We start from the raw sequence: 12,043 nt of genomic DNA, 5'->3' as shown, positions 1-12,043 counted from the left end.
GAAAGAAAGAAAGAAAGAAAGAAAGAAAGAAAGAAAGAAAGAAAGAACAGAAAGACAGACAAGAGCCACAACAGTCTCAGTTAGGATGAAGGGGCACCTGTATGCCTCTGCCTTTGAATTCTTGCAGAATCCTCATGTTTTTGGTGAGGGGGTGTTTCAAGTGTTCTCTGAATCAAAGGACTGCTTTTACTTGATATGATGCTTCAGACAGTTTTGATCTCGAATCAAAGTTTGGGATAAATTAGGACGGGCTTGAAACCCATCCAAGAGAGAATTTTGGAGGCCTGTGTTATCAGGTATGCCAGGATCAAACATACTGAGGTCCTACTTATTAGTGAAGAACGAAGTACAGCTGACCCTTCAACAGTGAGAGCGTTAGGGACGCCAACACACACCCTCTCCCCCACCGAACTGAAAATCCACGTATCACTTCTGACTCCCCCAAAACTTAACTACTTTATAGCCCACTGTTGACCGGAAGCCTCACTGGTAACCTAAGCAATGGATTAACACATATTTTGTACACTCTATGTAATCAATTCTATATTCTTACAATGAAGTAAGCTAGAGAAAAGAAAATATTATTAAGAAAATCACAAGGAAGAGGAAAAAAAAGAAAATCATAAGGAAAACACATTTATAGTACTATACTTACTGAAAAAAATCTGCATATAAGTGGATTTACACAGTTCAAACCCATGTTGCTCAAGGGTCAGCTGTATCATGGTTATTTTAGACAAAGCTTCTATCATTACCTTCTCCCCCATCATGTTCCACAGACAGTGCTATTTCTACTTCAGGGGGCAATAGTCCTGCCTTTGTTGTCTTTTTAGGTAGCATTTGCAGCCAGCTGGACTGAAGCCCAAATCAACAGGTTATGAAGTTGTTCTGGAAGTTATTTTGGGGAAGTTGACTTACCATACCACTCATCAACCCATGCAAAAGCCTGTCTATGTCCAATCAGCAGAATATCCCGGACCACCTAGAAAAGTAAAAGAAGGAAGTTGAAATAATACCACGTTTGATGAAAACTACCTGGAAAATAGATTGTTCCCAATCCTAGGAATCCTGGCAATTATAAATTTCTCCATCCTTCTGTCCATGTGATGGCAAATACAGTCTCACATACACAGATCATGGGCTCACTCACCTGCTCAGCCCTTTCATGGCGTGCTACACTTGCTATAAATTAATCTCTTCATCTTAATTGAAAGTTGGACTGAGAGTGGGTACACACTAAAGACAACTGGTTGGCAGGCACACAGCAATGACTGGAATGAATCTCTAGGCTAACCACCTTGAGCTTTTTCTCTTCATTTATCTTTTTTAAAAAATTAATTTATTTATTTATTTGAGAGGGAGAGAGCACAAGCATGGGGAAGGGCAGTGGGAGAGGAAGAAGCAGGTTCCTTGCTGAGCAGGGAGCCTGACACGGGACTCTACCCCAGGACCCTGGGATTATGACCCGAGCCGAAGGCAGACGCTTAAACGACTGAGCCACCCAGGCATCCCCTCTTCCTTTACCTGAAACAGGTTCAACTTTTCATTTGTGGGAGGGTGTCTCTCACTATTGCTAAGAGGTCATGAATGTTGGAAATCTAGAATGCTTTTCTGGGTAGCAAGTGACTTCTAAGCAAAGAGCACTTAGTCTTCTCTGATGAAATATCCTAAATATTGGTCAAAATTTTTTTTTAATATTTGAAGGTGTGGGTTACAAGATAAGTAAATATCTTTTGGGGCGTGACTTTCATGTAGTAGAAGGGGGAAAAAAGCAGTTTAGTCAACTATTATAGACAGAAATAAAATAGAGACCTCAACTAGCATAGAACATAATGGGAATGCTAAGAGACAAATAGAGACAAAAGGAATGAAATTGTTTCTTATGGTGACACATAATGGCCCTAGGAGACTAAGAAAGATCCATGGTTTGTGTGTGTGTGTGTAACGCTGTTCATGGGCCTTGATTTTATGGTATTCTTGGTGTCCTCTATAAATACGCCGTGTTACGTTTCTTGGATACTCACGCGCTCCCTTCAACATTCCTTTCTTCCTGCCAAACAAATCTAGCAATTGTCAAAAACCTTTTGTGAAAGGTTCAAGCACGTTTCAGTAAATGAAAGATTTTAATCTGGTGAATTTGCAGAAACAAGGGAAGCATTTATAATGATGTGTTTACTTCTCCACGCCTCTGGATATCTAGTGAAGCTTTTATGATGCGGAAGGAGGAAATATGTCATGAAAATAAGAAACAACATGAAACCATACCCACTTGAATGCTGACTATGTCAAATTCATGGAAATGAAAAGAACAGCATCGGGGCATCAGTAAAATATACCCTATTACATTAAGCACAACACAGCTGTCTGCTGGAAACAAGAATTCAATAATGTGCTAACGGTTCGCTTTCAAACATTTTTTTTTTCCCCTTAACTGTGAATAGATTCTTAAAAAACAAAGGTGTTCAGATAAAGCCGTCCCTGGTACTTTAAAACCATGCAAATACTAGCCTCGTATACTCATTAGCAACTCATGTGCCAGAGCAGGTGTGTTTTGGGGGCGTTGATAACACTTCCTTATATTTGGAAATGGGCAATAGGAAGGCCTTTTCCTAGAGCATAATTCCTACAGGTATTTTAAAGAAACAGAATCTCAAAACTAGCCAAAGTCACCTGCGAGAAAAGAAACACAGTGAGCCCTACAGCAATCTAAATAGGCTTTGTGAAAGGAGGACATGCTAAGTGCACTATATGGTGGCCTAGTAAGAGATCATTTGGGGTTAAAAAATAGGAGGGGGTGGGGTGCCTGGGTGGCTCGGTCAGTTAAGCGTCTGACTTTTGGTTTCGGCTCAGGTTGTGATCTCAGGTTCATGGGCTCAAGCCCTGTGTCAGGCTCTGCGCTCAGTGTGGACTCTGCTTGGGACTCTCTCTCCCTCTGCCCCTCCCCTCCTACTCTCTCTCTCTCTAAAATAAACAAATTACATCTTAAAAAAAAATACGGTGGGGTAGACGTTACAGGAAGTCAAGGAAGATACAGCCTAAGCCAAACACAGAGCTGAGGCTGGAAGATATTTACTCTGGGAGCATCTTTGTGCTTAATAACTTGGGACACAGAGAAACAGGTGGTTCCCCCAAACTTGATTTCCACGTGTCTCACTCGGCTCCTGCTTCTGGGTGGGCCGAATAGGTTCTGGAGTGCAGCAAAGGAGCAGATCGACACACTTCTCTGTTTAAGAAAACACCAACGCTCTCAAATATGTTCTAGAGTTTGCTATTATCATGAGCCAAAGTTCCATCTATTCCTTGGACCTCAAAACTTTATACATTTTATTGCCAATTTGCCACCAATCTTAGTAGACAAATCCATCTAAGTAACACAAAGCTCAGTGCATAACGGTTAAATTATAGGGCCCCTGAAAGAATTTCAGAAAGCTCTTCTTTATCAGTTTTTAAGTGGAAAAATAAACAGATATCCAGCTTATCTGGAATGTAGAGACAACTCGGGGAGTATTTATTTTTATGAAAATGGGAGGCGTTACAAAGGGCAATGCTCAACATTGCATTTTCCATTTGTTTCCATGAGGGTAAGAGTCATGTCAGAAGCCCCTAACAAACTTAAATCATCACTAAGTCTTGCTCCTGCGACAAAATAAACATGTTTAGCTAAAGTGGGTATACAATTGAAATCTGTGTTTTGAGGTTGTTAATAATTCTTTGGTAACAGAATTATTAAATGACCAGAAATACTGAGGTGCACCATCTAAAGGACCACTGGGATTTCTTATTTTGTCTCTCGGGGTGTCTTACCTTAGGTATCTATATTTGCAGGATCTTTTTTGTTTTGTTTTGCGAGGGAGGGAGAGAGCACATGAGCAGGGAGGGAGGTGCAGAGGAAGAGGAAAAGAGAGAATCTTAAGCAGGCTTCACGCCCAGGACGGAGCCTGATGTGGGACTCGATCTCACGACCCTGAGATCATTGACCTGAGCCGAAATCAAGAGTCAGACACTTAACCAACCGAGCCACCCAGGCGCCCCTGTATTTGCAGGATCTTTTGAGTGACAATTATCTTGGGGGCCGCACACACACATCAGCCCTGTGCCTCTGCCTGGAACCCAAGTACCCGAGTACCAAGTACAAGTACTTCTGTCTGCAACTAGATTAGCCTGATGCCAAAGGGAAGAAGTGTTTAGTATTGAAAGTCTAACTTCCTGAATATACTCATCCAATAGATGTAGAGGTCACAGAATGAGAAATGAGGTACAAAGCATCAAATTAAACCTGTATGTAAAGTGCATTTTCACAAAAACAGTGTTTTCCAGATACAGTGATGTCATGTTGGCTCAGTACTGGGCGTGTGTTGTATGTCGTGCACTCCAGCTTACAGTAAAGACAGTCACTGTGTCCACAGTCCAGGAACTGCCATTCGTTCACTTACCTTGTGTACAAATTGTTCCACTCTGGTCTGAAGCCCCCAGACCTCGAACTTCACGGTCACCAGCTTGTAGGAACACATGATGGGCTGATGACTATCTCTCCAACCTTCCCTTAATTGTCCCCGTCCTGTTTTCTCTGACTTGAAGTGCTTGGGATCCTGGAAAAAACAACAACAACATATCAAAGAAATGGTAACTTAAAAGTTTAACCATCATTTAGAGGAAATGTCCAGAATGGGCAAATCCGTAGAGACAGCAAGATTAGTGGTTGCCAGGGGCTGGGGTGACTACTAATGATAAAAGGGTTCCTTTTGGGGTGATGAAAATATTCTGGAATTAGATAGTGGTGGGAGCTGCATCACTTTTGTGAATATACTAAAAACCCCTGAATTGTACACTTAATTAAAAGGGTGAATTATTTACATCTCAATCAGAAAGGGACTTTGCAATGTAAATAAATGCTAAAACGATAGCTTGTCTATTCACATGTCAAAAACGTGACTTATTTATTTTTAATTTTTATTTATATTTTTAAAAGATTTTATTTATTTATTCGACAGAGAGAAACACAGCGAGAGAGGGAACACAAGCAGGGGGAGTGGGAGAGGGAGAAGCAGGCTTCCAGGCCGAGCAGGGAGCCCGATGCGGGGCTCGATACCGCAAAAGGAGTGTGTGATTTAATGAAGTAGGAGAAACGCATATATACATTTAAAAATATTATTTATTTTTCCAGCTTTGCTTTATTAACACATAACATTGTGTAAGTTTAAGGTGTACAATGTGTACAATTTAAAATATTTATGTATAAGGTAATTTCCTTTTTTTTTAAGATTTTATTTATTTATTTGAGAGAGAGAGAGAGCACGAGTGGGGAGAGGGACAGAGGGAGAAGGGCATAGAGAAGCAGAGTCCCCACTGAGCAGGGAGCCCAATGCGGGGCTCGATCCCATGACCCTGGGATCACGACCTGAGCCGAAGGCAGAGGCTCAACGACTGAGCCATCTAGGCGCCCCTATAAGGAAATTTTCATTAACATCAAGAAGACTTGGCCCTGGGGACTGCTGTCCAGCTCTGTATGGGGGCCTTCTACCACAACCTTGACCCCGTTGAGGGGGATGTAGGACTTTGGAGGGAAAGAGCCTCCGAAACACAGCAGAGGTCACAAGATGAAGCAGAATGGGGGTCTCCCCCACAAGTGAGACCCGGGAACCCTGTGCAGGAAGAGAGGTGGTCTGAGACACGTTACTGGATTAGCCTGGACTGCCCCTGCCCTTTTAACTCAGCCCAGACTGTGCCTCAGGGGTAGGCCTAGCAGGTGAAAGCAGGGTGCTTACAACCAAAGACCTTTATTCACTGGGGTCCGGCTGAGGCTCTGAGGGGCTTGCAGGCTGCCCTGCCTTCCCTTACAGACCTGCCTCTTGTGGAAGGGCCTTTGGCTGGGGTGGCCTCTTATACAATTGCAGCTCCCCCAGAAAACACGGCACACCCCCCAAGACCAACTTCCACACGAGGCTGAGGCTAGGCCTTCATGACATCCAGGCAGAGCCCTCAGCCTCCCCGCCCCCGTTATCTATCCCTCTAGCTGACATTCCCTACCTTGCTGCTGGGGTGACCTCCCAAATGAAGACCCAATCCCACTGCTGCCTTCCTCAAAATCCATCTATAGCACCATGACTTCAGGATAATATTAAAATGCCTGGCATGAAGTACAAGGTGTTTATGTTCTTGCCTAGCTTTCTAGCATCTTTTCTGGACCACTATCCCACCATAAGCCACCACCTTTCCCTTCAGCCTTACAAAGCTCCTGCATCCCCATGCTCCAAAGCTCTAGAACCTTCTAGGCAAGTGTTAGTTCTTCCTGAAATTCCTTCTCCCCAGCCAACTCCTCCACTTTGCCTGACTCTTCTTTTTTTTTTAAAGATTTTATTTATTTTTTTGACAGAGAGAGACACAGTGAGAGAGGGAACACAAGCAGGGGGAGTGGGAGAGGGAGAAGCAGGCTTCCCGCAGAGCAGGGAGACGGATGTGGGGCTCAATCCCAGGCCCCTGGGATCATGACCTGAGCCGAAGGCAGACGCCTAACGACTGAGCCACCCAGGCGCCCCTTCTTTTCTTTCTTTAAGACTTCTTAAGACTTGGGATGCCTGGGTGGCTCAGATGGTAAAGCATCTGCCTTCGGCTCAGGTCATGATCGCAGGGTCCGGGGATAGAGCCCCACGTTGGGCTCCCTACTCAGCGGGGAGCCTGCTTCTCCCTCTCCCTCTACTGTTCCCCCTGCTTGTGTTCTCTCACTCTCTCTGTCAAATAAATGAATAAAATCTTTAAAAAAAAAAAAGTCTTCTTAAGACTTTAAGACATGAGCATCCCCCCCTCCCAGAATCCTGTCTTGTGTACTGCAGAATGAATGCTCCTCCTTTATGCTTCCAAAGCCTCTTCTGCCATGAACCTGGCAGGTGGGCAGGACTCTCATCATCGGTGTGCTTGTCCATCTCCACAAGACCAAAATCATCTTGAATGGCCATGATCATGGTACATAACAGATGCTGAGTAAATGTTTGTTGAATGAATGCCTGAACTCTATTTAGACCCATCACACACACATGGCTGAGCACCAGAATTTAGCTACATTTGGGTAAATCCTTAAGTGAAAGACAGGTTAAAATTGCTATGTGCATCATTACAACCATTGGCAAGGATGTGAAAAAATTAGAACCCTCACACACTGCTGATGGGAATGAAAAATAGTGCGGCCACTTTGAAAAACAATTGGGTAGTCCCTCAAAAGGTCAAACAAAGTGACCATGTGGCCCAGGAATTCCACTCCAAGATACCTACCCAAGAGAACTGAAACCTATGTCCATGAAAACTTGTATACGAATGTTCAAATTCATAATAGCAAAAAATCAAAAACAACCCAATGTCCATTAACTGATGAATGCGTACACAAAATGTGGTCCATCCATACAATGGAGGATTACTCAGCCATTAAAAGGAATGAAGTATTGATCCATGCTCTAGCACAAATGAACGTCAAAAAACATCATGCTGAGTGAAAGAAGCCAGTCACCAAGGGCCACATTCTGTAATTCCATTTACATGAAATGTCCAGAGTAGACAAATCCACGGAGAAAAAAGGTAGAGTAGTGGCCCAAGGCTGGGGAGTGGGGTGGTGAGGAGAATGACTACTATGGAAACAGTTTCTTTTGGGGATGATGAAAATGCTCTAAAATTAGATTTAAGGTAATGGCTTAGAACTCTGTAAATATGCTAAAATTTAAATGGGTGAACTTTATGTTATGCAAATTATATATCAGTAAAGCTGTGAAAAATACACAAATGCAATATAAAAACACACTATGTGATACCTTGGTAGGATTTCTCAGGGTGTGTACTAGTTCTGAGTTTGCTGATTTACCTGCATAAAATATTATAATAGTCATTATCCTACTTACTGTCATTATCCTACTTTACTGAATGTGCAATGTAGGCACAGTAGAGAACCAGGTATTACATTATGCTCTCCCTCGACCTGTTTTTTTTGCCCTGGAAAGGTGTGGGAAGGCAGCCGCTCTGTGTGTGTGTGTGTGTGTGTGTGTGTGTGTGTGTGGCCTGGAAGGTGTGGTCTGTGTGTGGCCACAGAGCATTTCTTTCCACTCAGAACCAACTCAGCTCTACTTTCCATTCCCTGACCTTCCCCCAGGGGCCCTCATTTGCACTGGTTGCAATGGAAGACATTGGACCTGGGGGTAGAAGGGACCAGAGTGGGACAAATAAATAATTAATGGAATACCAAATTGACAAAAGAGATTCTAAAAGAGAAGAAGGAAAAGAGAGTGCATCCTAAGTGTCCCATGGGAGTAAGTGCTCTATGAAGTGATGGGCTGGCAACTTGAGTATGGGTAGCATTTTCGAATCTTTGGTACCAGTGTTGTCATGCTGGATTTTTAGCACCTGAATCAACCCAGAAACTACCACTGAAATTATATGCACAGGCCTGGAAAGATTATGTTAATTGAGTAACAGGATACATGAAAAAGGAACAAGCGCAGGCTCTGGCTCATGGCAAGTGCTCAAGTGATGTTAGCTATTATTGTACTTCCTAAAGCAGCCACCGAAGCATCCGAGGAACACGTGCAATCCCGCAGCCTAGGGCAGAGACACGAATGCCTTTCCAAAGCACCCTGGAGTTGCTGGTAAAAGATTTGACAGCTTAAGGCCATGGGACTAAGGCTGGCCTACCCCCGTGTTCCTATATCCTATAATGCCATTAAGAATAAAAAGAGAAGACCAATAAATCAAGGTGTATCACCAGGGAGACTACAGTAGAAAATCTCCAAAGATGGCCTCCATCAATTCCTTCCCTTCCTGCGCCAGTATGCTGTTCCCCTCACTCGGAGTTGGAGGCTACCTCCCCTGACTTCAAACCTGGCGTGACCTAGAACTTGCTTTGGCCAATTGCAAATGGCAGAAAAGATACTGTGTCAGTTCAGGCCTCTAAAGGAAGCTAGAAACCAGAACTGTGACACAATGTAAAAAGTCTGGTCTGATTACCCTGAGGCCACCATGCTGGGAGGAAACCCAAGCTAGCCTTGGGGAGAGGTGCTCGCCCACTCCAGCTGAGAAGCCAGGCATGTGAGTGAACAGGTCAAATCTGGTATTTCAGTCCAAACATATGCCATGAGGAACAGAAGATCTGCCAGCTAAGCCTAGTCGAAGTTGCAGAATGGTGAGAAGTAATGCACCATTGTAAACAATGAGGCCACTAAATTCTGGGGTGGATGGTTCCTTAGCAAGAGATAACAAAATAGATGCACCACGTGGATTACAAAACAGGGGCCATCACTGGGTTTACCATCGATGAAAAGAATGAATGCTGTTTTGGTTCATACAATAAACCACACGCCTGAAAGTCACAAAGAAGGAAAGTTACAGCTGCCAAGTAGTTCATGTGAGTTAAAACGTAGGGGTTGGAGTTAAACAGGGAAGGTTGGTTTCTTTCCCCATCTTCCTACTGACTTTCCAACAATTGGCACATGAGGAGCACTATTATCAGCACATGGACAGTAACTATCTTGAACCTCAGAAGACATGGCCTCCATGCTTTGGCTGACCAGAGTATGTATGGGCAAACCCTTGAGACCCGGAGAGGAAATTGTCTTTTTGAGTTAGCAAGTACGGAAACAAAGGACAGTTCCAGAGCTGGCCAGCAGAGGAAAGCAGGAGGGCAAAACTCCCAGTAACCCAGACGTGTAGGAGACAAAGGAGCAGGCACACAGAGCAAGGGGCCAGACACAGAAAGTGGAGAAAGGAAGTAAAAGCCATGGATGGGCTGTGGTCTGAGCTGCCTCCATGCCTCTGGGGTCCTGTGCAGGGGGTGTGAGAGAGGCCTGAAGATGGGAGGCCTCTGGGCCATCTGGCTGTACTCCACCCTGATTCATGGACAAGCCTCAGCTTGTTTCTTGGGCCCACCACTCCTGAGTTTGAAATAGCACCTATTCCAGAATCTTCGTATACACTCCAGGTTCAAGATAATCAAGAAATAAAAACAAGACTCTGAATATTAAACATGGAACACTGGTGGATCACATTTCCAAAACAGTTAAGAATGACGGGACCCATGGGACACCTGGGTGGCTCAGTCGATTAAGTGTCTGCCTTCGGCTCAGGTCATGATCCCAGGGTCCTGGGATCGAGTCCCGCATCGGGCTCTCTGCTCCGTGGGGAGCCTGCTTCTCCCTCTGCCTCTGTCTCTCATGAATAAATAAATAAAATCTTTTATTTATTTATTTAATTTTTTTAAAAAGATTTTATTCATTTATTTGAGAGAGAGAATGAGATAGAGAGAGCATGAGAGGGGGAGGGTCAGAGGGAGAAGCAGACTCCCCGCCGAGCAGGGAGCCCGATGCGGGACTCGATCCCGGGACTCCAGGATCATGACCTGAGCCGAAGGCAGTCGCTTAACCAACTGAGCCACCCAGGTGCCCTTTTTTTTTTTTTTTAAAGATTTTATTTATTTATTTGACAGAGAAAGACACAGTGAGAGAGGGACAAGTAGGGGGAGTCGGAGAAGCAGCAGGCTTCCCGCGAAGCAGGGAGCCTGATGTGGGGCTTGATCCCAGGACCCTGGGATCATGACCTGAGCCGAAGGCAGACGCTTAACGACTGAGCCACCCAGGCGCCCCTAAATAAATAAAATCTTAAAAAAAAAAAAAAGAATGAGGGGGGCCTCACTGCAAACATCAGCTCTGAATAAGACCGGAAAAGTAATTGTCTTCACAGCAAAAACTATGCAGATGCTACAATCTATGTGTGGGTCCTGATCATACCACAGAAGCACTAGGTAACAGGGAGGGGACTAGAATCCCAGGCTCCCCTGATTCTAGGCCAATGTTCTTTCTACTGTGTTTACTTTTAATGTTAAATAGCAAAGGGTGTTTTTGTTATAGCCAGATGCCAAAGAAGCAATTCACAATTGGGCTTTTTATGGTAACAGTGGGTTGATTTTTTTGCAAGTCTGGTGTCCTATCTACAGCTGCTGATTTCATCTAGTAAATCTTATACATGGCCTATAATTAGGGATACACTTTCAAAGAGAGGGAGGGAGGTAAGGGAGAGGATTTACCAGAGGACTCCTTTAATCAAAACTCAAGATGAACATCCAGCTGAATGCCTTTATGAGAAGATGGGGGAAAAAAAAAAAACCACTGGGTCTTATCTGAGATATTCTGGTCACTGCAAACCTTTCTCCCTGGTCCCGTTCTACCCTTCCCCCACCCGTGCCCATGAATCCCTCACCCCCATATCCATTCCACTTGAAATCATTTTCAACTCTCATTTCTCACTTGAGTTTGTGAACATAAGTATCTAAATTGCCCCATTCACACATGAGTTGACCTTTCATCTGACCTTTTACATTTTTAAATAAATTTCTGGTTTGTGTTTCTACAGCTTCTGAACTATTTTGGTCCTGACTCAAGCTCTGTTATATGATTTACGTCATTCTTTATAAAAGACCTAGATTGTTTCTAGGTTTTATTTTATTTTTTTATTTTTTATTTTTTTAAAGATTTTATTTATTTATTTGACAGAGAGAGACACAGCGAGAGAGGGAACACAAGCAGGGGGAGTGGGAGAGGGAGAAGCAGGCTCCCCACTGAGCAGGGAGCCTGATGCGGGGCTCGATCCCAGGACTCTGAGATCATGACCTGAGCCGAAGGCAGACGCTTAATGACTGAGCCACCCAGGCGCCCCTGTTTCTAGGTTTTAAACTTTCATTTCTCTATGTTCAAATGAAGCATGTAAACCTCCACCTTCATCTCCAATATTACAAATTCCACACTTGCCCACACTTTGTCTTTTTTATAAGGACACCAATCACATTGGATTAGGGCCCACTCAACCTCATTTTAACTTGATTTCTTCAGTAAAGACCCTATCTCTAAATAAGGTTACACTCTCAGGTACTGGAGGTTAGGACTTCAACATATCTTTTCGGAGGGGGCACAATTCAACCCATAACAGTGGGTCATAATTTTCACAAGGCAACTCTTACAGAGTCCCCGGTAACCAACTCTTCTGTAGCCTGCACATTCACTGGGTCATGGAGCACTGG

General features: G+C 43.9%; 1 protein-coding gene across 10 annotated transcripts in view; it reads right to left on the bottom strand.

The window, feature by feature from the left end:
* Positions 1–12,043, bottom strand: part of PITPNC1 (phosphatidylinositol transfer protein cytoplasmic 1) — a 256,426-nt gene that overhangs the window by 16,374 nt on the left and 228,009 nt on the right. For all 10 annotated transcript variants that reach the window (XM_035026226.1, XM_035026231.1, XM_035026222.1 and 7 more), the window contains 2 exons: positions 4,434–4,589; positions 919–982 (listed from right to left, as the gene is read on the bottom strand). In XM_035026226.1, the coding sequence (XP_034882117.1) occupies positions 919–982; positions 4,434–4,589 (220 nt within the window). The remainder of the gene's footprint in view (positions 1–918; positions 983–4,433; positions 4,590–12,043) is intronic.

Source organism: Mirounga leonina, unplaced genomic scaffold (assembly GCF_011800145.1).
Source record: "Mirounga leonina isolate KUSES-001 unplaced genomic scaffold, KU_Mleo_1.0 Mir_197, whole genome shotgun sequence".
Classification (NCBI taxonomy): domain Eukaryota; kingdom Metazoa; phylum Chordata; class Mammalia; order Carnivora; family Phocidae; genus Mirounga; species Mirounga leonina.
Note: the sequence above shows the minus strand (reverse complement) of the source record. Positions and strands in the feature narration are given on the sequence as shown.